This window comes from Nerophis lumbriciformis, linkage group LG20 (genome assembly GCF_033978685.3).
Source record: "Nerophis lumbriciformis linkage group LG20, RoL_Nlum_v2.1, whole genome shotgun sequence".
Lineage (NCBI taxonomy): Eukaryota > Metazoa > Chordata > Actinopteri > Syngnathiformes > Syngnathidae > Nerophis > Nerophis lumbriciformis.
Window position 1 is genome coordinate 27,934,526 of NC_084567.2, and position 27,676 is coordinate 27,962,201.

At 42.4% G+C, this 27,676-nt stretch overlaps 2 protein-coding genes across 4 annotated transcripts in view; both read right to left on the reverse strand.

Moving 5' to 3' along the window:
• The window catches only part of taf1c (TATA-box binding protein associated factor, RNA polymerase I subunit C), a 54,088-nt gene extending 41,491 nt beyond the window's left edge, over positions 1 to 12,597 (reverse strand). For both annotated transcript variants that reach the window (XR_009817450.2, XM_061980741.2), the window contains exons 1-4: positions 12,213 to 12,597; positions 2,600 to 2,711; positions 1,670 to 1,719; positions 1,488 to 1,583 (exon numbers count right to left, since the gene is read on the reverse strand). Coding sequence is in view for 1 of the 2 variants with exons in the window: in XM_061980741.2 (XP_061836725.2) it covers positions 1,488 to 1,583; positions 1,670 to 1,719; positions 2,600 to 2,711; positions 12,213 to 12,329 (375 nt within the window). In the remaining variant the exon portion in view is untranslated. The remainder of the gene's footprint in view (positions 1 to 1,487; positions 1,584 to 1,669; positions 1,720 to 2,599; positions 2,712 to 12,212) is intronic.
• Positions 12,598 to 16,630: 4,033 nt separating this feature from the next.
• Positions 16,631 to 27,676, reverse strand: part of niban2a (niban apoptosis regulator 2a) — a 110,396-nt gene continuing 99,350 nt past the window's right edge. For both annotated transcript variants that reach the window (XM_061980743.2, XM_061980744.2), the window contains exons 14-15: positions 20,443 to 20,554; positions 16,631 to 20,338 (exon numbers count right to left, since the gene is read on the reverse strand). In XM_061980743.2, the coding sequence (XP_061836727.2) occupies positions 18,210 to 20,338; positions 20,443 to 20,554 (2,241 nt within the window). In that variant the 3' untranslated portion in view covers positions 16,631 to 18,209. The remainder of the gene's footprint in view (positions 20,339 to 20,442; positions 20,555 to 27,676) is intronic.

Consider the following 27,676-nt stretch of genomic DNA (forward strand, 5'->3'; position numbering starts at 1 on the left):
ATCCCCGCGTAAACTCCCACAACCTTTCACCCCCACAACCCACATCACTTCCCACCCTTGTACCGGAAGTTCCACCCCCAAGGCCAAACTAGAAGCTGTAGCCAGCTGTACGTACTGTGTGGATAATATTGTATCTCCTGATTTTTTTTATCTAACGTATTTTCCGGACCATAGGGCGCACCGGAATATAAGGCGCACTGCCAATGAGCGGGTCTAGTCAGGTCTATTTTCATACAAAAGGCACATTAAAGAGGTCATATTAATACTTTATTCTAAATGGAAAACACTTCCTTGTGGTCTACATAACATGTAATGGTGGTTCTTTGGTCAAAATATTGCTCAGAATATGTTTTACAGATCTACTTCAAGCTGCTTTCTGACCGTCGCTACAGGATGCGCCGTTTTGTGGGCGGTCTTATTTACGTGGCGCACCTTCAGCAGCGTCTTTTCTCCGTCATCTTTGTTTGTAGGGGTGTAGCGTGCAAGGACGGGTGTGGAAGAAGTGTCAAAAGATGGAGCTAACTGTTTTAATGACATTCAGACTTTACTTAAATCAATAACGGAGCAGCAGCTCCTCATCTATAGCTCACCAGTGCAATTACAACGCCGGAAATGGTGTCCCGTGAAAAAACGTCAGACCGAAACTCTCTAATAACTAAAGTTCCTTGGGTGAATAATGTATACTCACTACACCGCTTTATTTTAGCGCTTTCATGGCAAGTTTACATGACAGATATAAGTAAGAACTTTACACTACTTTATATTAGAAATGACAACAGCGAAGGATGAATGTCCCATAACAAAAAGATAAAGAAAAAGAAGCTTATAGACTAGTGTCGGCACAGACTTGCACACATTTTAAGGACTTATGCAGATCTCAAATACAGATCAGCAGGTACCAAAAGGCAAAAATAGTTGCTTTTGCATAATATTGCGAAACATAACGCCAGATAATGTTTTACCTTATACACACACCATATTAATACGAGTATGTTGGAGCACAGTACAATCCATCAAGCGGTGCGGCTTCATAGCTTACCAAAGTCGTACTAAAACATTTTGATAGATTTTTGAGCGCCGTGTGTAATGTTCTATATTTTCTATGGAACAAATAACATGTTGGTGTTGTTTACTTGAGTCATATTGCCATCATAGTGCACTCTACACGTATCTCTTATGTTTGACTGCCATCTACTGGTAACACTTATCATTACACCATGTACCAAATAAAAACTGCTTTGAGGTCGGTAAGCAAAACCAGAATTATTCCGTACATTAGGCGCATCGGGTTATAAGGCGCACTGCCGAGTTTTGAGAAAAAAAAGAAGGGATTTTAAGTGTGCCTTACAGTCCGGAAAATACGGTAATCATGATGCATCGGAGAATCTATTATTTTTTTCCCACCTCTATTAACTTTGACCAAAACTGTAATTAGTTATTTTTATCTGACTAGTGTTAAATCCAACTAACGCGGAGGCAAAACTTACCTTTTTCGATCCCTTCTTGAAATACAAATCGTTCCCCAGAATTTCACTCATGCACCCAAAAGCGTCTTGGCAATGATCAAAGAAGAAGTTCTGCATCTGCACACACATCAGGTTGTTGGAGACGATCAAAGAGGAAAAATGTTGGCACGAAGTAGCGCAGCTCGATCTAGGAACGGACTCACATGCTCCGTGAAGTCCAGCGGATCCGGAGGAGATGAAGACCAAAGGAAGGCTGAAAGTTTAAAATGGAAAATAGAAATAAATTAAACTCTTGGAAAACTATAATCTAGATAAAATAATATTATACATTAAGCACAACGCAGTTATGAATTTAAGAAAAAAAAAACCCAAAAAAAACATTAAATCTAATTTGTTTGAATATTAAACCTTAAAAAAGCCGATCCCTTCTGACCAACGCTGTTAGCAGCTAAATGTGTTTGTTCATACACAGTGTGGAGCGCCTTCCATAAATTAATAATTATCACCTCCATTGCAGCAAATAAATACAATTTCTACTACCTACTCAGTGGCTTAGTGGTTAGTGTCCTCCCTGAGATTGGTAGGTTGTGAGTTCAAACCCCGGCCGAGTCATACCAAAGACTATAAAAATGGGACCCATTACCTCCCTGCTTGGCACTCAGCATCAAGAGTTGGAATTGGGGGTTAAATCCCCAAAAATAATTCCCGGGCGCGGCCACCGCTGCTGCCCACTGCTTCCCTCACCTCCCAGGGGGTGAACAAGGGGATGGGTCAAATGCAGAGGACACATTTCACCACACCTAGTGTGTGTGACAATCATTGGTACTTTAACTTAACTTAACTTAACAACGGGCCTTATACCAACAAGTATTTCCTTCGTGCCCACCGTGTTTCACTCCTAAACACACACTTCCTCATTCTCTGCTGACACTGTGTGTTCACAGACCATGGGAAAAAATTAACATCATATCACACTAATAACATCAGCAGGTAGTTACAGTATAAAAACAGACTTTTTTAAAAATATTTAAGTAACAGTTTGTCTTTTCTGTGGATAGATTCTTCTCTGCTCTTTGTATCACAGAGAGAGAAGTAATCACATTAATTCAATGACACCTCTTTCAGCTGCTTACATTTTTTGGGGCTGAAGAGCGGAACTGGTATTGGCTCTGTGTGACACCATACCTCCCCTCTAACCTGATGTCTGGATGTGAAAGTCCAGTTGCTGGGAGTTGCAGAACTGCCCTGCAACCCAGAAAGGAAACAAAGACATTCTTACGAACACAACCAACAAAACAGTAGACAAACTAGACTTTTTGTAGGGCGCTCTCTCCCACTATTTGAGAAGCATTCATCTGTCAATGTATGATGCAATACATGTACCATATGTTTCGGACTATAAGTCGCTCCGGAGTATAAGTCGCACCGGCCGAAAATGCACAATAAAGAAGGAAAAAAACATATATAAATCGCACTGGAGTATAAGTCGCATTTTTGGGGGAAATGTATTTGATAAAACCCAACACCAAGAATAGACATTTGAAAGGCAATTTAAAATAAATAAAGAATAGTGAACAACAGAGCAAGGCCGAGACCCGCCTTACCTTGTTTCTGATTGTTTTAAATTGCGTAGTGTCTTTCGTGGTTGGTTAAAGGGGAACGTTATCACCAGACCTATGTAAGCGTCAATATATACCTTGATGTTTCAGAAAAAAGACCATATATTTTTTTAACCCATTTCCGAACTCTAAATGGGTGAATTTTGGCGAATTAAACGCCTTTCTATTATTCGCTCTGGGAGCGATGACGTCACATAGTGACGTCACATCGGGAAGCCACATCGGGAAGCAATCCGCCATTTTTTCACTTTCTTTGGTGTGTTGTCGGAGGGTGTAACAACACGAACAGGGACGGATTCAAGTTGCACCAGTGGCCCAAAGATGCGAAAGTGGCAAGAAATTGGACGAAATTTGTTCAAAATACGAGGCTGTGGGGAAAGCCGACGAAATGGTCAGTCGTTTGTTCCGCACACTTTACCGACGAAAGCTATGCTACGACAGAGATGGCAAGAATGTGTGGATATCCTGCGACACTCAAAGCAGATTCTGACAACTCCAAAACTGGACAGATCAGCTTTCAGGAAAAGAGAGCGGATGAAGGTATGTCTACAGAATATATTAATTGATGAAAACGTTATTCATTACTCGCGGTTTTACGTAAATTATTATACATAAACTGTGTTTACCAATAATTTAGCTTAAAAACATTTATTTTTTTCAATCATTCGAGTACATTCGGGTAGTCTTGTGTAATGCAGTATTTTGTGTCTATTTAGGTATGGTTAACCTCAGTGCTGAAATCGTGGAAAAATATATGTTCTTAGCGCGCCTGAAATGAGCTGTCTGCACTCTCAAAGTGCATGTTGTTGCCAAATGTATTTCATATGCTGTAAACCTAGTTCAAAGTTGTTAGTTTCCTTTAATGCCAAACAAACACATACCAATCGTTGGTTAGAAGGCGATCGCCGAATTCGTCCTCGCTTTCTCCCGTGTCGCTGGCTGTCGTGTCGTTTTCGTCGGTTTCGCTTGCATACGGTTCAAACCGATATGGCTCAATAGCTTCAGTTTCTTCTTCAATTTCGGTTTCGCTACCTGCCTCCACACTACAACCATCCGTTTCAATACATGCGTAATCTGTTGAATCGCTTAAGCCGCTGAAATCCGAGTCTGAATCCGAGCTAATGTCGCTATTCCTTGCTGTTCTATCCGCCATGTTTGTTTGTATTGGCATCACTGTGTGACGTCACAGGAAAATGGACGGGTGTATACAGGTAAAAGCCAGTAAATTAGAATATTTTGAAAAACTTGATTTATTTCAGCAATTGCATTCAAAAGGTGTAACTTGTACATTATATTTATTCATTGCACACAGACTGATGCATTCAAATGTTTATTTCATTTAATTTTGATGATTTGAAGTGGCAACAAATGAAAATCCAAAATTCCGTGTGTCACAAAATTAGAATATTACTTAAGGCTAATACAAAAAAGGGATTTTTAGAAATGTTGGCCAACTGAAAAGTATGAAAATGAAAAATACGAGCATGTACAATACTCAATACTTGGTTGGAGCTCCTTTTGCCTCAATTACTGCGTTAATGCGACGTGGCATGGAGTCGATGAGTTTCTGGCACTGCTCAGGTGTTATGAGAGCCCAGGTTGCTCTGATAGTGGCCTTCAACTCTTCTGCGTTTTTGGGTCTGGCATTCTGCATCTTCCTTTTCACAATACCCCACAGATTTTCTATGGGGCTAAGGTCAGGGGAGTTGGCGGGCCAATTTAGAACAGAAATACCATGGTCCGTAAACCAGGCACGGGTAGATTTTGCGCTGTGTGCAGGCGCCAAGTCCTGTTGGAACTTGAAATCTCCATCTCCATAGAGCAGGTCAGCAGCAGGAAGCATGAAGTGCTCTAAAACTTGCTGGTAGACGGCTGCGTTGACCCTGGATCTCAGGAAACAGAGTGGACCGACACCAGCAGATGACATGGCACCCCAAACCATCACTGATGGTGGAAACTTTACACTAGACTTCAGGCAACGTGGATCCTGTGCCTCTCCTGTCTTCCTCCAGACTCTGGGACCTCGATTTCCAAAGGAAATGCAAAATTTGCATGGTTGGGTGATGGTTTGGGGTGCCATGTCATCTGCTGGTGTCGGTCCACTCTGTTTCCTGAGATCCAGGGTCAACGCAGCCGTCTACCAGCAAGTTTTGGAGCACTTCATGCTTCCTGCTGCTGACCTGCTCTATGGAGATGGAGATTTCAAGTTCCAACAGGACTTGGCGCCTGCACACAGCGCAAAATCTACCCGTGCCTGGTTTACGGACCATGGTATTTCTGTTCTAAATTGGCCCGCCAACTCCCCTGACCTTAGCCCCATAGAAAATCTGTGGGGTATTGTGAAAAGGAAGATGCAGAATGCCAGACCCAAAAACGCAGAAAAGTTGAAGGCCACTATCAGAGCAACCTGGGCTCTCATAACACCTGAGCATTGCCAGAAACTCATCGACTCCATGCCACGTCGCATTAACGCAGTAATTGAGGCAAAAGGAGCTCCAACCAAGTATTGAGTATTGTACATGCTCATATTTTTCATTTTCATACTTTTCAGTTGGCCAACATTTCTAAAAATCCCTTTTTTGTATTAGCCTTAAGTAATATTCTAATTTTGTGACACACGGAATTTTGGATTTTCATTTGTTGCCACTTCAAATCATCAAAATTAAATGAAATAAACATTTGAATGCATCAGTCTGTTTGCAATGAATAAATATAATGTACAAGTTACACCTTTTGAATGCAATTACTGAAATAAATCAAGTTTTTCAAAATATTCTAATTTACTGGCTTTTACCTGTATAACGATGGTTAAAATCAGGCACTTTGAACCTTTTTTTAGGGATATTGCGTGATGGGTAACATTTTGAAAAAAACTTCGAAAAATAAAATAAGCCACTGGGAACTGATTTTTAATGGTTTTAACCCTTCTGAAATTGTGATAATGTTCCCCTTTAAATGTAGGTACTGTGGATTGATGGCTTGGTCTAGAATTGGTTACTTCGATCTGTCTGTACAGCGATTTGACCGTGTAAAAAGAGTTGTCTGTCTGTAACTCCCCATTGCCTTTCCTTATACTCACCACTAGTAGGCCCCTTGCAGCCACTGATCATGCCATTCTGTTGCGATGGACCACTTGCTCAGAGCTGCCACGCAATGTAACATAACACACCACACCTGATATTTCTCACACTTACATTCCCCATTTAATACTCTATATCTTTTTCACAATATTGAACTTTGGTTTTCGCAGGTTGCCGTAGTTTGAGTATCTCTGATTGAGTGATCAAAATAACCAATCCCAGACCAAGTCATCAATCCACTGTGCCTACATTTAACCAACCACAGAAGACTACGCAATTTAAAACAATCAGAAACAAGGTTAGGCGGGTCTCGGCCTTGCTCTTTTACGCACCTCAGCTGCACGTTGTTTCTGATTGGCTTAAATTGCAGTGGTTGGTTAAACGTAAGCACACCTCATACACAGATTATATTACACACATGCACTTCTGAATGCGCATGCATATGTTGTATAACGCGCTCCCAAAACTGGATGTGCTCGCTCAAATCGTACACGGCAGAAGTGTCGCAAAAGTCACGTGTGACAGCCTATCGGGGGCTCTTTCTGATTAGGGACAGACAGACAACTTAAAACACGTACGCAAATATGAATACACACACTCGGATTGATATACAGACACAAATTAGTACACAAATTGGATTAAACGTGTACCGTATTTTTCGGACTATAAGTCGCAGTTTTTTTCATGGTTTGGCCGGAGGTGCGACTTATACTCAGGAGCGACTTATGTGTGAAATTATTAACACATTACCGTAAAATATCAAATATTATTTATCTCATTCACGTAAGAGACTAGACGTATAAGATTTCATGGGATTTAGCGATTAGGAGTAACAGATTGTTTGGTAAACGTATAGCATGTTCTATATGTTATAGTTATTTGAATGACTCTTACCATAATATGTTACGTTAACATACCAGGCACGTTCTCAGTTGGTTATTTATGCCTCATATAACGTACACTTATTCAGCCTGTTGTTCACTATTCTTTATTTATTTTAAATTGCCTTTCAAATGTCTATTCTTGGTGTTGGGTTTTATCAAATAAATTTACCCCAAAAATGCGACTTATAGTCTAGTGCGACTTATATGTTTTTTTCCTGCTTTATTATGCATTTTCGGTCGGTGCGACTTATACTCCGAATAAATAGGTACATTTTGCTAAAATAATACTTTCATATTTTTACCTTTGAGAAATGAGGATGAAGCGATGCTGATAGTCAATACAGCAGACACCAATAGCGCAAAACAACAACAGAAAATAAAAATGTATATAAATGTACAAAAATACATTGTGTAAAGAATTATGACGTTTACAGTTCGGTGAAACTTTTTATCTATTTGTAAAAAAACAACAACCCACTGTTAACCCTTTTTAAGCATGTGGAAGACATTACTCCAGGGCCAGATTAAGCTATGAAATACACACTAGATAACAGACCCTCAATATTGTTAAAACACAGTTTGTGATCTATAAAACCTTTGTTATATTTGTGAAAATGCAAGAATGGCACATTTAACAATTTTGGGCTAATGAGTCACATTAGTCTAGGTCCACATCACAAAACACTGTCCTTACAGTTCTTAAATCTGGCCCGGATTATTGTGTGGAAAATAAACATTCATAAGGTGGCGACTTGTCCAGAGTGTACACCGCCTTCCGCCCGATTGTAGCTGAGATAGGCTCCAGCACCCTCCGCGACCCCAAAAGGGATAAGCGGTAGAAAATTGGTGGATGAATGGAAAAACAAAGTTTTTAATATATTGAAAACCATTTGGTGAATGCAATAAAGGCACATTTAGCCCTTTTTAGGCATGTGGTCCACATAAAACACACTATAACAAGGGTGTCAAACGTACGGCCCGAGGGCCGAATCAGGCCCGCAGACAGGTTTTATCCGGCCCGCGGGATGAGTTTGCTAGTACAAAAATGACCCTGAAATTTTCGAATGAAAGAAACTGCTGTTCTAAATGTGTCCACTAGATGTTGCAATAGCAATTCTTTGTATCTTTGTAGATGATGCTACATATGTACAAAATAAACCACATGATGTTAGTACATCAGTCGAGGAAAATGATCAAACTACATTAATAACATCCTGGAATTTGATTTTGATATAATCCAGCAGCCCCCGCGACCCCAAAAGAGACAAGAGGTAGAAAATGGATGGATGGATAATTTTATCTTGATAGATTGAAAATTAACACCAATGAGTTCACTGATGAACATTATCACATAATTTATTCAGAAAATATAAATAACGACAAATTATAAACCGCAACATGTAAGTGTAAAAAACCCCCAACAACATTATGATTTGTAAATGTGTGCTTGTTCTATTTTTTTATTTAATTTGTCTTTATTTTTTAAGTTATCGTCCCATGAATTTACCAGTTCGGCCCACTTGGGAGTAGATTTTTCTCCATGTGGCCCCCCATCTAAAATTAGTTTGACACCCCTGCACTATAACGTTATCACATATGGACTGGAGTATTTTACGGAACCTAAACATTCATAAAAACGTTTTTGATTCATGAAATATTTATTCAATTTGTGAAAATACAATAAAGGCACATTTCATATTCAATTTCTGAAAATGCAATAACATTTCAACCCCTTTGGGCATGTGGATCAAATTACCGTAGTCTCAGTCCATAATAAAGCAGTGTTTTATGAAGCTTCAGTGTCTGCGGTTATCTAGTCAGGATTAGAGGAATCCATATAGAGTGGTTTTTGATGACAGGCTTACAAAATGTTACATGTGTCTGTGTATTATATTTTCACAATTAGATTTAAAGTTTCACAAATCATGAACTTTGTAATAACGGTTATTTACACAACATGTAACTATATTATTTTTACATTGTTGTTTTTTGTAGTTAATTTGCACTAGTGACAATTATTGAATGGTCATAACATTTCAAGTGAAAGTTATCAGTCTGGTATCGACTGTCAGATCGCGCACTATTCGAATGGGAAGCTAACGACATGAAGTAGCAATTAGATTAACAATTATGTCAAATATTTACGGTACATGTTTGAAGGGAAAACATAGTCGTGCTCAAAAGTTTACATACACTTGTAAAGGACATAATGTCACGGCTGTCTTGAGTTTTACATTGAACTCTTATTTTTTTGTGATAGAGTGATAAGAGGACATACTTTCCTCCAGAAGGTCTTGTCTTTGTCTGTGTGATGTCAGATGAAACAAAAATTGAGCTGTTTGGCCACAATACCCATCAATGTTTGGAGGAGAAAAGGTGAGGTCTGTAATCCCAGGAACACCAGGCCAACCGTCAAGCATGGTGGTGGTAGTATAATGCTTTGGGCCTGTTTTGCTGCCAATGGAACTGGTGCTTTACAGAGAGTAAATGGGACAATGAAAAGGAGCATTACCTCCAAATTCTTCAGGACAACCTAAAAGCATCAGCCCGGAGGTTGGGTCTTGGGGGCAGTTGGGTGTTCCAACAGGACAATGACCCCAAACTAGAGATGTCCGATAATGGCTTTTTTGTCAATATCCGATATGCTGATATTGTCCAACTCTTAATTACCGATTCCGATATCAACCGATACCGATATATACAGTCGTGGAATTAACACATTATTATGCCTAATTTTGTTGTGATGCCCCGCTGGATGCATTAAACAATGTAACAAGGTTTTCCAAAAATAAATCAACTCAAGTTATGGGACAAAAATGCCAACATGGCACTGCCATATTTATTAGTGAAGTCACAAAGTGCATTATTTTTTTTAACATGCCTCAAAACAGCTTGGAATTTGGGACATGCTCTCCCTGAGAGAGCATGAGGAGGTTGAGATGGGCGGCGTTGAGGTAGCGGGGGTTGTATATTGTAGCGTCCCGGAAGAGTTAGTGCTGCAAGGGGTTCTGGGTATTTGTTCTGCTGTGTTTATGTTGTGTTCTCCTGAAATGTGTTTGTCATTCTTGTTTGGTGTGGGTTCACAGTGTGGCGCATATTTGTAACAGTGTTAAAGTTGTTTATACGGCCACCCTCAGAGTGACCTGTATGGCTGTTGACAAAGTAGGCTTTGCATTCACTTGTGTGTGTGAAAGGCCGTAGATATTATGTGACTGGGCCGGCATACAAAAGAAGTGCCTTTAAGGTTTATTGGCGCTCTGTACTTCTCCCTACGTCCGTGTACACAGCGGCGTTTTAAAAAGTCATAAATTTTACTTTTTGAAACAGATACCAATAATTTCCGATATTACATTTTAAAACATTTATCGCCCGATAATATCGGCAGTCCGATATTATCGGACATCTCTACCCCAAACACACGTCAAAAGTGGTAAAGGAATGGCTAAATCAGGCTAGAATTAAAGGCCTACTGAAACCCACTACTACCGACTACGCAGTCTGATAGTTTATATATCAATGATGAAATCTTAACATTGCAACACATGCCAATACGGCCGGGTTAGCTTACTAAAGTGCAATTTTAAATTTCGCGCGAAATATCCTGCTGAAAACGTCTCGGTATGATGACGCCTCCGCGTGACGTCACGGATTGTAGAGGACATTTTGGGACAACATGGTGGCCAGCTATTAAGTCGTCTGTTTTCATCGCAAAATTCCACAGTATTCTGGACATCTGTGTTGGTGAATCTTTTGCAATTTGTTCAATGAACAATGGAAACAGCAAAGAAGAAAGCTGTAGGTGGGAAGCGGTGTATTGCGGCCGACTGCAGCAACACAAACACAGCCGGTGTTTCATTGTTTACATTCCCGGAAGATGACAGTCAAGCTTTACCATTGGCCTGTGGAGAACTGGGACAACAGAGACTCTTACCCGGAGGACTTTGAGTTGGATACGCACAACGCGGTACCGTGAGTACGCATGCAGCTGCGGCTTCCAAACATTTGATCGCTTGCCCGTACGTGCGTGCCGCTATGTGCATGTCACGTATGTAACTTTGGGGACTTTGGGGAAATATATGTGCTGTATGAACTTTGGGGAGGTGAACGGTACTTTGGGCTGTGGGATTGAGTGTGTTGTGCAGGTGTTTGAGTTGTATTGGCGTGTTATATGGATGGGAGGGGGGAGGTGTTTGTTATGCGGGATTAGTTTGTGGCATATTAAATATAAGCCTGGTTGAGTTGTGGCTAATAGAGTATATATATGTATTGTGTTTATTTACTGTTTTAGTCATTCCCAGCTGAATATCAGGTCCCACCCGCCTCTCGCATCTTCCCTATCTGAATCGCTCCCACTGCCCTCTAGTCCTTCACTCTCACTTTCCTCATCCACGAATCTTTCATCCTCGCTCAAATTAATGGGGAAATCGTCGCTTTCTCGGTCCGAATCACTCTCGCTGCTGGTGGCCATGATTGCAAACAATGTGCGGATGTGAGGAGCTCCACAACCTGTGACGTCACGCTACTCGTCTGCTACTTCCGGTACAGGCAAGGCTTTTTTATCAGCAACCAAAAGTTGCGAACTTTATCGTTGATGTTCTCTACTAAATCCTTTCAGCAAAAATATGGCAATATCGCGAAATGATCAAGTATGACACATAGAATGGACCTGCTATCCCCGTTTAAATAAGAAAATCACATGTCAGTAGGCCTTTAAGGTTTTGGAATGGCCTTCCCAAAGTCCTGACTGAAACGTGTGGACAATGCTGAAGAAACAAGTCCATGTGAGAAAACCAACAAATTTAGCTGAACTGCACCAATTTTGTCAAGAGTGGTCAAAAATTCAAGCAGAAGCTTGTGGATGGCTACCAAAAGCGCCTTATTGCAGTGAAACTTGCCAAGGGACATGTAACCAAATATTAACATTGCTGTATGCATACTTTTGACCCAGCAGATTTGGTCACATTTTCAGTAGACCCATAATAAATTCATAAAAGAACCAAACTTCATGAATGTTTTTTTGTGACCAACAAGTACGTGCTCCAATCACTCTATCACAAAAAAATAAGAATTTTAGAAATTATTGGAAACTCAAGACAGCCATGACATTATGTTCTTTACAAGTGTATGTAAACTTTTGACCGCGACTGTCCATCAGAAACCAACCTGAAGTCTGACACGATCGTAGCTGCCCCAATTTCCAGCACAATGTTTCAGCGTCAAGTCCGGTGGTCCACAGTTGTAGTATGAAGAAAAAAGCTGCTGGGGAAACTGGTAATCCATTTTTTTTAAATAAAAAAAAGTTCAACACAAAACATATGGAGGCAGTCCCATAGATTGTGCATGTTGCTGATTAGACTTAACAAAAACTATATCCTATAAACGGGTTTTCTTTTCTTCATATTATCGTGACATTTCATCAACTCGAAATGTAACACAAATAACAAAAACGTCCAGTTTGTGGCTGTTTTCCACCTAAATCCGTAAAGCATGGTCAACACGTGTACGAGTAAGATATATCAGCCTTAATTCTTCTTTTCTTCTTGAGTTATGGTGGCGGCACTCAACCCAAGAGGTGCACTTGCGCCACCTACTGTATTGGAGCGTGAACCAAAGTTCTCTCTCGACTCCCTCGATCATTAGATCTAGATTACAAAACACACACACAAAATAAAAAACAAATATATAGTAAAACAAAAACAAAAAAAATGACTGTCGTGTATTGGTTACTCGGGTCACAGGACAATACCGGCATTATTGTAAGGGAAACTTAAGGGCGGGGGACACAGGATATGAGGACAAGTGTTGTGTGTTGGACACCAGGAAGTGGAAGAAGTAAGAGCGGGAATAAAAGGCAGAACAATACAATACGCTTTATTGGTGTATTATTAAGCTTAGAGTGCACTAACTAACTAGTGACAAGTTGGGCACACAACATCAACATTGTAAACCACAACCCAGTTTTTAAAAACATTTACATCTCAATTCACGCGCTTCCATAGAGAGCGTGTATTTTGTCAGAGAAGTGCTGTCCCAAATCGACTTCCTGTTGTTGCGCACGTACCGGAAGTGACCAGAGAAATATTAGTTGTAAACACCCCATAAATGTCGATTTATTTTCTAATTGGCTTAATGGGTTACAATTATCAATTAAATCTTGGAGAACAATTAAGAGTACGAAAGCCCTTAAATTGATATCCTTGTTAACAAAGTTGTAAACTGTTATTTTTGAATTGTTGCTTTCATTTTACACAAAAAATGATAAAGAGCATACTTGCATAATTTTGTTGATTCTGTTACATTGTCTTATATTGTTGTGTTTTATGAGTGACACATATTACTGATATAATATAATTTTTTACCATGAATTGATTTACGTGTACCCCGACTTAAACAAGTTGAAAAACTCATTGGGGTGTTACCATTTAGTGGTCAATTGTACGGAATATGTTCTGTACTGTGCAATCTACTAATACAAGTTTCAATCAATCAATTTAAAAAATTGCTTGGTTTAAATACCGTAATTATTTAATTCGAACAATGATTTAAAAAATTAAGCTCTAATTATTCCATGATCTTATTTTTTTTTTTTGTAAATAAAAAGTATCGATATGGGCATCAGTTTCCCGTCCACTACCCGTATTTACTTGATAGCACTACGATACCAAAATAGGCAGTATTAAATGAACAATACTGCAATCTAAAACAGCACATTTGTCAATATAAACAAGTATCAAATCATTATAGATACATATTACTTACACATACAAAGTCTCCAAGGCAGAAGCGTATTAGGAAGTATCCAGTAACAAACGTGTCCGCATCACTCAATTTACTGCGTCATGAGCTTAAATTCAATGAATTATGGTGACCACTCGGTGTCGCCAAAAAACAAGCACCACTCTATTTCTTAATTTTTTTTAAATAAAAAGTTTCCACATGGGCATCAGTTATACCCTCCAAATATCCGTATTTACTTGATAGCCCTCCGATACCAAAATATACAGTATTAAATGAGCTATACTGCAGTCTAAACAGCACATTTGTCAATATAAAGAAGTATCAAATAATTATAGATACATATTACTTACACATACAAAGTCTCCAAGGCAGAAGCGAATTAGGATGTATCCAGTAACAAACGTGGCCGCATCATTCAATTTACTGAGTCATGAGCTTAAATTTAATGAATTGTGGTGACCATTAGGTGTCGCCCCCAAAAAATGATCACTCTACTTATTACATTTTTTTAAATAAAAAGTATTGATATGGGCATCAGCTATACCCTCCAATACGTGTATTTACTTGATATCACTCCGATACCAAAATATGCAGTATTAAATGAGCTATACTGCAGTCTAAAACAGCACATTTGTCAATATAAACAAGTATCAAATCATTATAGATACATATTACTTACACATACAAAGTCTCCAAGGCAGAAGCGTATTAGGAAGTATCCATTAACAAACGTGTCTGCATCACTCAATTTACTGCGTCATAAGCTTAAATTTAATGAATTATGGTGACCACTAGGTGTCGCCAAAAACAATTACCACTCTACTTCTTAATTTTTTTAAATAAAAAGTTTCGATATGGGCATCAGCTATACCCGTATTTTCTTGATAGCCCTCCGATACCAAAATATGCACTTTTAAATGAGCTATACTGCAGTCTAAAACAGCACATTTGTCAATATAAAAACGTATCAAATCATTATAGTTGCATATTTCTTACATATACAAAGTCTCCAAGGCAGAAGCGTATTAGGAAATATCCAGTAAAAAACGTGTCCGCATCACTCAAATTACTGTGTCATGAGCTTAAATTTTATGAATTATGGTGACCACTAGGTGTCGCCAAAAACAATTACCACTGTACTCCTTACATTTTTTTAAATAAAAAGTATCGATATGGGCATCAGCTATACCCGTATTTACTTGATAGCACTCCGATACCAAAATATGCAGTATTATATGAGCAATACTGCAGTCTAAAACAGCACATTTGTCAATATAAGCAAGTATCAAATCATCATAGATACATAATACTTACACATACAAAGTCTCCAAGGCAGAAGCGTATTAGGAAGTATTCAGTAACAAACGTGTCCGCATCACTCAATTTACTGCGTCATAAGCTTAAAATTTAATGAATTGTGGTGACCACTAGGTGTCGCCAAAAACAATCACCACTCTACTTCAACTTAATTCTAATTATTCCATGATCTTACATTTTTTAATGAAAAGTATCCATATGGGCATCAGCTATACCCTCCAATCACTCAAAATATTTACTTGATAGCACTCCGATACCAAAATATGCAGTATTAAATTGACAATACTACACATTTGTCAATATAAAGTATCAAATCATTATAGATCAAATCAAATCAACTTTATTTATAAAGCACATTTAAAATTTACCACAGGGGTAGCCAAAGTGCTGTACAATGGGCAGGTTAAAAGATAACAAGAGGAACGAGCAAGCACCACAACACAGAGCACGGGGAAAAAAAAGAAAAAAAGAAACATATTACTTACACATACAAAGTCTCCAAGGCAGAAGCGTATTAAGAAGTATCCAGTAACAAACGTGTCCGCATCACTAAATTTACTGCCTCATGAGCTTAAATTTAATGAATTATGGTGACCACTAGGTGTCACCCAAAACAATTACCACTCTACTTCTTAAATGTTTTTAAATAAAAAGTATCGATATGGGCATCAGCTATACCCGTATTTACTTGATATCACTCCGATACCAAAATATGCGTATTAAATGAACAATACTGCAGTCTAAAACAGCACATTTGTCAATATAAACAAGTATCAAATCATTATAGATACATTTTACTTACATATACAAAGTCTCCAACGCAGAAGCGTATTAGGAAGTATCCAGTAACAAACGTGTCCGCATCACTCAATTTACTGCGTCATGAGCTTAAATTTAATGAATTATGGTGACCACTATGTGTCGCCAAAAACAATTACCACTCCACTTCTTACATTTAAAAAAAATAAAAAAAGTATCGATATGGGCATCAGCTATACCCTCCAATACCCATATTTACTTGATATCACTCTGACACCAAAATATGCAGTATTATATGAGCAATACTGCAGTCTAAAACAGCACATTTGTCAATATAAACAAGTATCAAATCATTATAGTTGCATATTACTTACATATACAAAGTCTCCAAGGCTGAAGCGTATTAGGAAGTATCCAGTAACAAACGTGTCCGCATCATTCAATTTACTGCGTCATAAGCTTAAATTTTATGAACTATGGTGACCACTAGGTGTCGCCAAAAACAATTACCACTCTACTTCAATGTAATGACAGCATAAGTCCATTCACGATTGTTAGTGACAGTTTTGCTTGATCAAACCTTTTCTAATATTCCACACTGCAAAATAATACAAGTAATTATGAGAATTGCTCATACTGTATCGGACTACTTAAGGTTGGAATAGTGGAGTGAATTATATTTAATGGTATCGTATCAGAAATGAAAAAGTTGCATCGGCCCCCTTGGAATGAAAACAAAGGAAAAACGCGATGAAACTATGCAGCACTGATGATGAAATAACTTTATTAATCAATAAATGTTCCATACATATATCGAGATGACATGTCTGTGAAGCACAACCAGGCAGGTATTCAGAATAAATAAATCAGTGAGTGCCTAAAACTGTACGATATTTAGGATAGGATTAAAAAGGCGGTAAAAGTTGAGAAATGTAGCAGATTTCAAAACTAATCAAACATTTCTTTTTAACGTGAAGGATTTGCATATCTCTTCCCCACATTGAAGAAAAAATGACTATAGAAATGGAATATTGGCTCTTCATTGCAATTTTTAAGAGGCCAGACCCTTTTTATTTCTTATTTTTCTTCTTAAAGGTGATAAAAATATCCTCCCTTTTTATGGTGTAAAAAATGTCCCTCAATAACCTGATGTGTGTGTCACTTTATAAGGAAAAAACAAAACATGTGTCCGATACCACTGCTGTGTCATTTTACTGTGAAACATCAAACTGTGTTCATCAGAACATTCCGCTCATGCGTGACAGCTCATATTGAAAGAAGTCGGAGTGCATCAGTTTTTTGTGACTCATTGACTAGTCGTATAAAACTTCCATTTGCAATTAATATCATTTTTAGGTTAAATGTGATGTTTTTAATCCAGCAGATGGCGTCATTATGAAACAGCAACAGTGTCAATACAGCCAGTGAGTGTGCCACACACTCCCCGAGACCTTATTTAACCATCAGACACGCCTGTCATAAGTTAATTAAACATGAGGCTTTTTCTTCAGCCAATCATTGTAAGTTCTGCAAATATTATGGCTCACCGGAACAATTTGAGCTAAGAAAATCATTTCCCCCATAATAAGGAACGTGAAAATACGACAAATATAAAAAGTGACATTTCAACACTATCTGGAGGCCACGAATCTTCACGTTTATGTCGCCTACTTGCGACGATAGGTACACCGATAACTTGTTAAACACACTTAACGTATAAATACAAAGAAACACTTAGAAAAATATATAATCATTTGAAAAAGTGTAGTAGTTAAAAGACATGGATTATAGAATATTGTGGCCCCTGTTGATGGACTAAAAGTAAACCATTCAGTGATACCTCGGTTTTTCCTGCATGTAGGTTTTGGAGGAAAACGTCAAACCCGAGGTACGGCTGGAACTTCCTGGCTTGTTGTTGTGTTTGGAAGAACCCCAGAGAAAGTCCAGATGGTTGTATAAAAGTGTGCGTATAAAAGTGTGGTGCGTTCTGTGTCGTGCCGTAAAATAGGAAGGAAGCTTGCGTGGCGACTATTGAAGAGAGCAAAAAGGAGATAATTGGTCTTCAAGTGTGCAACATCAACAAAGCAATAACAATAAAGTCAACACATTTCCCTCACGTGGTCGTCTTCTTACGCTACGACCGCCTCCACCTCCGCCGTGTCGACGACCGTGTCCTCCCCGTAGGGGATGTTTATGACCGCATCCTCGCCGGAGCTGGTGTGTGTCACTAATGGCAGCTGGGGTGACGACTCAGAAGCGGACTTCGCAGTTTGTTCGCCGCCGCCTTCCTCTGCTGCAAATTCCACCCCCCTTGATGCCGCCTTTATCGGCCCCTTTCTCGGCTTCCTAGTTCTTGGCATCGACGTCGGGTCGCGCCGCATCTAACCGTATCAAGTAATGGAGGAGATCTTTGATTTTCTCCAGATCGTCCATGCTCAGGTGCCGATGAGCGTCCTCCTCCTTTGCGGTTGCCACGGCGGCCTCCTGCGGGATGAGCTTCACCCCTGGAACTGCCACCTTATCGGCTTCCTGGTTCTTGGCATCGGCGCCAGGTAGCGTCGCTTCCAAATTTTCCAAGCGATCGAGGAGATCTTTGAATTTCTTCAGATCGTCCTTGCTCAGGTGCCGATGAGCGTCCTCCTCCTTTGCGGTTGTCACAGCGCCCTTCTGCAGGATGAGCTCCACCCCTGGAACTGCCACCTTATCGGCTTCCTGGTTCTTGGCATCGGCGCCAGGTAGCGCCGCTTCCAAATTTTCCAAGCGATCGAGGAGATCTTTGAATTTCTTCAGATCGTCCTTGCTCAGGTGCCGATGAGCGTTCTTCTCCTTTGCGGTTGCCACAGCGCCCTCCTGCTGGATGAGCTCCACCTCTGGAACTGCCACCTTATCGGCTTCCTGGTTCTTGGCATTGGCGTCGGGTAGCGCCACTTCCAAGTTTATCAAGTGATGGAGGAGATCTTTGATTTTCTTCAGATCGTCCTTGCTCAGGTGCCGATGAGCGTCCACCTCCTCTGCGGTTGACACGGCGCCCTTCTCCGGGATGAGCTCCACCCCTGGAACTGCCACCTTATCGGCTTCCTGGTTCTTGTTTTTTACCAGCTGCTGGAGGATCGAGCGCGGAGACCTCTTGTCTTGCGGGTTAGAGACGTCCTCCACGACGGAGGTGACCCGGCTCACCTCCTCCTGCACGCCGTCCTCCAGGGTGATCGTCCCGTTGGCATCAGCGTTGGGTAGCGCCACTTCCAACTTTATCACGCGATCGAGAATATCTTTGATTTTCTCTAGATCGTCCTTGCTCAGGTGCCGATGAGCGTCCTCCTTTGCAGTTGCCACGGCGCCCTCCTGCGGGATGAGCTCCACCCCTGGAACTGCCACCTTATCGGCTTCCTGGTTCTTGGCATCGGCGTCAGGTAGCGCCGCTTGAAACTTTATCAAGTGATGGAGGAGATCTTCGATTTTCTCCAGATCGTCCTTGCTCAGGTGCCGATAAGCGTCCTCCTCCTTTTTGGTTGTCATGGCGCCCTCCTGCTGGATGAGCTTCACCCTTGGAACTGCCACCTTATCGCCTTCCTGGTTCTTGGCTTCTGCGTCAGGTAGCGCCACTTGCAAGTTTACCAAGTGATCGAGGAGATCTTTGATTTTCTCCAGATCATCCTTGCTCAGGTGCCGATGAGCGTCCTCCTCCTTTGCGGTTGCCACGGCGCCCTCCTGCTGGATGAGCTTCACCCCTGGAACTGCCACCTTATCACCTTCCTGGTTCTTGGCATCTGCGTCAGGTAGCGCCACCTGCAAGTTTATCAAGTGATCGAGGAGATCTTTGATTTTCTCCAGATCGTCCTTGCTCAGGTGCCGATGAGCGTCGTCCTCCTTTGCGGTTGCCACGGCGCCCTCCTTCGGGATGAGCTCCACCCCTGGAACTACCACCTTATCGGCTTCCTGGTTCTTGTTTTCTACCAGCTGCTGGAGGATCGAGCGCGGAGACCTATTGTCTTGCGGGTTAGAGACGTCCTCCACGACGGAGGTGACCCGGCTCACTTCCTCCTGCACACCGTCCTCCAGGGTGATCGTCCCGTTGGCGGTGGTGTCGGGTAGCGCCACATCCAACTCTACCACGCGATCGAGGAGATCTTTGATGTCATCCAGATTGTCCTCGCTCAGGTGAGCGTCCTCCTCCTCTGCGGTTGCCACGACGTCCTCCTCCGGGATTAGCTCCACCCCTGGAACTTCCAAACACGACTCGTAGGGCAGAGGTACTCCATCCATCTGGATCATGGACACCACCTGCTTGCGTCTGTTGCCAGAACACCCGTCCTCGCCACCACTGTTCACAGCTTCCGGATCCTCGCTAGGAAATTTGGTGGCCCAGTCCACAGGGGAGCTTTCTCCAAGCAGGTGGAGGTTGGGGTCACTGTTGGTCATCACAATGCTGTCCCTGTAGAGATTGTGCCTCCTCTGAACGGCAGCCTCCTTCACAGCTACACACACACACACACACACACACACACACACACACACCCACACACATTTTAGTCATGTGATAATCGGTTGCTTCAACGTCTCAGTGCATCTTGACCCTCACCCATCATGATGTCCTTGGTGACGGACTGCAGCACCACCTCTTCAAACATATTTTCCACAAGCAGGAAGCGAGAAAAGTCCTCAAAGATGAGCTCTTTAAAATGTGGCAGCTCCTGGAGGGGGAGAAGAACGTAAAAAAATATCATCTTTTAGTAATACATCACATATTTACCCCTTCATTCTGCATCACTTTTGTAACTAAGCAAAGTTGAATGGAATTCAAAACAAGGATAGGAGTAACAACTGCTATGGGAATAAAATACAATAAAATATATAAATGAGCTGTAAAATATACCGTACAGGCCAAAAGGCAGTGGGCAGGTCTACATGGACCTGCACAGGCAGAGAGACGTCCCCGCCCTCCACGAGTCTCCCGCTGCCTTGCGGGCAGGTTTTGGATAACCAAAGGCTAAGGGAAGTCAACCCTGACATCAAATCCGGAGCCGGAGTCCCTAAGGCGGTCTGACCTTGTCTTCATAGTCATTCCGGCAACTCCAGCGTTGCCGCTGGTGCCAAGATGTATCGGTTTTACCTTTCTCTTAGATCCATCATTTGCATGGAGAGGGGGGATCTGCTTCATGGGCAACAGCTTATTCTCCATACCACCTTGCCCAGGCTAGCGCCCTGGAGAGGACACTCCAGCTTCGCTGCAAAGCGTCGAAACAACACGGGAAGCAACAGTTACCGGTTATAGGCCATCCGCTTGATTGCCGTAAAGCTGGCGCCAGGGGTTGCTTTCGTCGGTGGGAGAGAACACCACGTCTCATTGGACAACTACCGCCCCCCTCAAGCTGGGCAGCCCCCAGCCAAATAGATGTTGTCCCGGTATAGCTCGGTTGGTAGAGCGGCCGTGCCAGCAACTTGAGGGTTGCAGGTTCGATCCCCGTTTCCGCCATCCTAGTCACTGCCGTTGTGTCCTTGGGCAAGACACTTTACCCACCAGCTCCCAGTGCCACCCACACTGGTTTAAATGTAACTTAGATATTGGGTTTTACAATGTAAAGCGCTTTGAGTCACTTGAGAAAAAGCACTATTTAATGTAATTCACTTCACTTCACTTCACAGTCCGCCTGCCTTACTTGGTGCGTAGGGTACGAGTATCCGACAAGTGGACTGCGATTGCTGCACCAGGCAACAACACAAGAAATTCAAATTCAACAATGAAAACTTCTCCCCTCAAGCTGGGCACATGGAATGTCAGAACAATGACACCAGGACTGTCCGACGACCTCCAGGCCATCAGCGATGCCCGGAAGACCTGTCATCAACGATCAACTTGTGAAACTGCAGGTTGACATTGCCGCACTGCAGGAGACGCGGCTTGTCGACTCTGGAACTCTCAGAGAAAATAACTTTACATTCTTCTGGCAAGGGAAGAGTGCCAAGGAAACCAGAGAGTATGGCGTTGAATTTGCTGTCCGGAACTCTCTACTGGGAATGATAGACCCCTGTCAACAAGGCACAGAAAGACTGCTATCACTCCGTCTCCACACCACCACTGGGCCCGTCAACCTGATCAGTGTATATGCACCAACACTCAGCGCCACCAGGGATACTAAGGACGAGTTCTACAGCCAGTTAGACTCTCTTATCGACAGGATCTCAAAAGAACAGCACCTGATACTGCTGGGTGACTTCAACGCCAGAGTGGGCGCTGACCATGACTCTATGCACTCCTGTCTTGGAAAGTTTGGTGTTGGAAAGATGAATGAGAATGGGCAACGACTTCTGGAGTTGTGCTCATACCATGACCTCAGCATCACCAACTCCTTCTTCCAGACAAAGCCTCAGCACAAAGTGTCTTGGAGACACCCTCGCTCCAAACACTGGCACCAGCTAGACCTGATCATCACCAGGCGATCTCCGTTGAAGTGCGTCCTCCTTACCCCGCACCTTTTACAGCGCTGACTGCGATACTGATCACTCGCTGGTGTACTCCAAGATTAGACTTCTGCCTAAGAAGATCCATCGCTCCAGGCCCCAGGGCAAACCCCGCATAGATGTGAGCAAGACCGCACATCCTGACAAGGTAGCGGAATTCACCCAATCTCTCTCCGAGGTGCTTGACTCAGAGCTTCCTGGTGGCTCAGCCACAGAGAGATGGGACCGCATTAGAGAGTCAGTAGACAGCACTGCCATGATGGTCTTTGGAAAGAAGCAGACATAGAACAACGACTGGTTTGAGGCCAACTCCTCTATACTCACTCCAGCCGTAGAAGAACGCCGCAGAGCTCACCTGGAATACAAGCGATCCCCCAGCCAGAGGACCCTGCAGGTGTACAGATCTGCCAAGAGCAAAGTACAGAGACTAGCAAGGCAATGTGCTAACGAATACTGGCATCCAGTTAGCGGCTGATATTGGAAACATCAGGGGCTTGTACAAAGGCATCAAGAAAGCCATGGGCCCCACCAAGAAGGTTACAGCACCACTGAAGTCTGCCACGGGCGAGACCATCCAGGACAAAGGCAAGCAGATAGAGAGATGGGTGGAACACTATTCCGAACTGTACTACAGACAGAATCAAGTCACATACGATGCCCTTGCAGTCATTGAAAGCCTCCCTCTCATGGCTGAACTGGACGAGAAACCCGCTGTGGCTGAACTGAAGAAGGCCATTGAGAACCTGTCCTCAGGGAAAGCGCCTGGGAAGGATGGCATACCACCAGAAGTCATCAAGTGCGGTGACAGCACACAGAGGGAACATCTTTACGACCTCCTCTGTCAGTGCTGGGAGGAAGGAGCAGTACCTCAGGACATGAGAGACGCGAACATCGTTACCCTGTACAAGGACAAGGGTGATAGAAGCGATTGTAACAACCACAGAGGAATATCTCTCCTAAGCATCGTAGGCAAAGTCTTCGCACGCGTCCTCCTGAACAGACTGCAGAAGCTTGCTGATAGAGTATACCCAGAGTCACAGTGCGGGTTCCGCTCGGAAAGATGGTCTTTACCATCAGGCAACTGCAAGAAAAGTGCAGAGAGCAGCACAAGCCCCTCTTTCTGGCCTTCATAGACCTGACCAAAGTGTTCGACCTTGTCAGCAGGGATGGGCTCTTCATAGTCCTAGCGAAGATTGGCTGCCCACCAAGACTCCTGAGCATGATCAAGTCGTTCCATGACGACATGAAAGGCACAGTTCAATATGACGGCTCGACGTCAGATGCTTTCTAAATCCGCAGTGGCGTCAAGCAGGGCTGTGTCCTCGCTCCTACTCTCTTCGGCATCTTCTTTGCCGTTCTGCTGAAGCACGCTTTTGGATCATCGACCGAGGGTGTTTACCTCCACACTCGGTCAGACGGCCAACTGTTCAACCTGGCTCGCCTAAAAGCAAAGAGCAAGGTCCGGGAGGTAACCATCAGAGACATGCTGTTTGCAGATGACGCTGCTCTGGCCAGCCACACAGAAGACGAGCTACAGAGCCTGATGGACTGCTTTGCAAAGGCATGCGACGATTTCAGCCTGACTATCAGTCTGAAGAAGACAAATGTGATGGCCCAAGATGCTGAACCACTCTGTATCACCATCAACGACTATGAACTAGAGGTCGTCAGCCAGTTCACATACCTTGGCTCCACCATCACTGACAACCTCTCACTGAAAGCAGAGATCAACAAGAGGATCGGCAAGGCATCCACAACCTTGGCCAGGTTGTCGCAAAGAGTGTGGAACAGCATGCTGACAATAAACACCAAGATCGCTGTGTATCGTGCCTACGTGCTAAGCACTCTCTTGTACGCCAGCGAATCCTGGACTCTGTACTCCTCACAGGAGAAGAGGCTAAGTGCCTTTCACATGTGCTGCCTCCGTCGCATACTCAGGATTATATGGAGCGATCGTGTGACAAACAACGAGGTGCTGAAGCAAGCCAAGATTCCCAGCATGGTCACTCTCCTCTGTCAGAGTCGCTTTCGATAGCTGGACCATGTGCGTCGAATGGACAATGGCCGGATCCCCAAAGACATCCTCTGCGCAGAGCTTGCTTCTGGCAAGAGGACAACGGGACGGCCAATTCTCCGCTTCAAGGATGTCTGCAAGCGTGACCTGAAAGCGCTCAACATGGACCTGAACACCTGGGAAGAGCTTGCTCAGGACAGTTCCAGCTGGAGACACACCGTGAACACTGGACTGAAAGCTGGCGTGGCAAAACTCCGCCAGCTTGCAGATGAGAAGCGAGCTCAGAGAAAGAGCAAGCAACTACATCCTGTAGCTGACTCGACCTACAAATGTACCAAGTGCAACAGAGTCTGTCACTCCTGTGTGGGTCTGTACAGTCACAGCAGACGCTGCATGACCAACTAAATCATATCCAAGGGGCGCCAATCCATTGTCTTCCGAGACTTACGGATGCCAACAACAGGCCAAAAGTTTGGACACATCTTCTTATTCAATGGGTTTTCTTTATTTTCATGACTATTTACATTGTAGATTGTCTGAAGGCATCAAAACTATGAATGAACATGTGGAGATATGTACTTAACAAAAAAAAAGGTGAAATAACTGACAACATGGTTTATATTCTAGTTTCTTCAAAATAGCCACCCTTTGCGTTGATTACTGCTTTGCACACTCTTGGCATTCTCTCGATGAGCTTCAAGAAGAACCGTATTTTTCGGACTATAAGTCGCAGTTTTTTTCATAGTTTGGCTGGGGGTGCGACTTATACTCAGGAGCGACTTATGTGTGATATTATTAACACATTACCGTAAAATATCAAATAATATTATTTAGCTCATTCACGTAAGAGACTAGACGTATAAGATTTCATGGGAATTTTTATGGGATTTAGCGATTAGGAGTGACAGATTGTTTGGTAAACGTATAGCATGTTCTATATGTTATAGTTATTTGAATGACTCTTACCATAATATGTTACGTTAACATACCAGGCACGTTCTCAGTTGGTTATGTATGCGTCATATAACGTACACTTATTCAGCCTGTTGTTCACTATTCTTTATTTATTTTAAATTACCTTTCAAATGTCTATTCTTGGTGTTGGGTTTTATCAAATAAATTTTTTTCCTTCTTTATTATGCATTTTCGGCCGGTGCGACTTATACTCCGGAGCGACTTATACTTAAAAAAATACGGTAGTCACCTGAAATGGTTTTCACTTCACAATGTGCTGCTGCAGTGTTTATGGATTTAACAAAGGCCAAGGCATGACGCTACCTTCAAGAATGCATCGGGTCGGATGCAATGAAAGACTGGCGGAAGAGTTTTTTCTACGGAATTTTCGGACCAAAATCATGGAAACAAAACTTTTGAATGTCTTAAAGCAGGGGTCCCCAAACTTTTTGACTCGGGGGCCGCATTGGATTAAAAAAAATTGGCCCGTGCTGTGTGTGTGTGTATGTATATATATATATTTCTCACGCACTAATTGATTAAAAGAGTGTGAACTTGCCGCACGCTCGTATAACACTGCGGCGCAAGCGCGATGATGTCACGTTAGCGATGGGAAAATGCATTTTTAGACAATATGATTTGCCTGAGCAGCTAGGAGACCCCAAGAGTAACAAGCGGTATAAAAAGAAATTAGAAAGGACAAATAAAAAAAACTAAAACATGAGACTTCCCGCGGCCGGATTTTGGATGCTGGCAGGCCGTATTTGGCCCGCGTGCCATAGTTTCGGGACAACTGATCTAAACTTTACCGCTGCCGGGTGTTTTTTTCTATACTTTTATTGTAATATTTTCAGAATGTGTTTGTTCTTTTTTTGGCCAAAGTAAGACAAAGAAAACAATCTGAAGTTGTTTTTATTTTTTATTTTTAATGCCATGATTTTAATAGTCCGGCCCGCATGTGCGCAGATTTCCCTCCATGCGGCCCCTGAGCTAAAATGAGTTGGACACCCTTGGTGTACAATATTACAGTATATGTAACAGCTGCAGCAAAAAAAAAGGGCAGCATAAAACAGAGATTAGATCCAGCAGAAAATAGACATTATAAACAAAGAGATGTCGCTAACATGGAAGCGGTGGGACAAATTTAAAAAAAATGTGAGACTTCTCGCGGGCTGGATTTTGGATGCTGGCAGGCCGTATACGGCCCGCGGGCTGTAGTTTGGGGACCCCTGTCTTAAAATTTAATCCAAAAGGCTCAGTGGATTAATAGAAGGAGTTTTAAATCCGAAAGAAAAGACTGTTCGTGCCCTGACTGATATCCAGTTTTAGTTCAGTTCAGTTCAGTTTATTTATATAGCACATTTAAAAACAACCCTAGTTGGCCAAAGTGCTGTACAGACTAGGGATGTCCCGATCCGATATTTGGATCGGATCGGCTGCCGATATTTGGATCGGATCGGCTGCCGATATTTGCCAAAAAATGCGTATCGGCAAGGTATGGGAAAATGCCGATCCAGATCCAGTTAAAAAAAAAAACTCCGCTCCGTGTTTTCCAACGCACCGATTTAAATAATACATTCCACTTTTCTGCTGCTCCCTAATTTCCGTTCCGCATTTTCCAGCACACCTTCAACACATCCACAGGTCTGTGGATTCTCACGCAGTTGCTTTTAGCTGCTGGCATTACACGACAGGCTCTTCTCACTCTTTCCTGTGTCTCCCTCTCACAGACAGCAAGTGCACCTTCTTACACACGTCACATACTGTCACGTCATACGTCACATACTGTCACGTCATACGTCACATACGCATACGTCCTCTCCCAGCAGAGAGGTAGCAGCATGGCTAACGTTAGCTGTGATGCTAGCGCAGCCGTGTGACCAACGTTCTCTCTAAGGTGCGCGCCTGTGCAATTGCGCACTGCTCAAACATCCTCTGCGCATAGCAATTATATGCCACGCACAAAATCAAATAAAAAAATAAGCGCGTAACAATTTTCGACACACGGACACGACAGAGAAAACAGTTTTCGTCATCATTGTTCAAATATTGTAACGTCTGTCGAGACGCTTATCTCCGTTCGGTGCCACACGCCCACACCATCAAAATGCCGAGGCAAAAATGTCCAGATCAACACCGTATGAAAAAATTAGTGATTTATTTAGTTGTGATTTCCTTCTCTGCATGAAAGTTTAAAAGTAGCATATATTAATGCAGTATGAAGAAGAATGTTTTAATGTAGACATGCAAGCCTTGAAAGAAAATGTTGAAAATCAAGACTACATTTCCTGCAAATGGGTACATTTCTACCCTATATTTTAACTTTAGATTTATTCTCATATCAAACTCTTTTGGCTGTCTTTTTGACACTTACATCCGGCGCCCC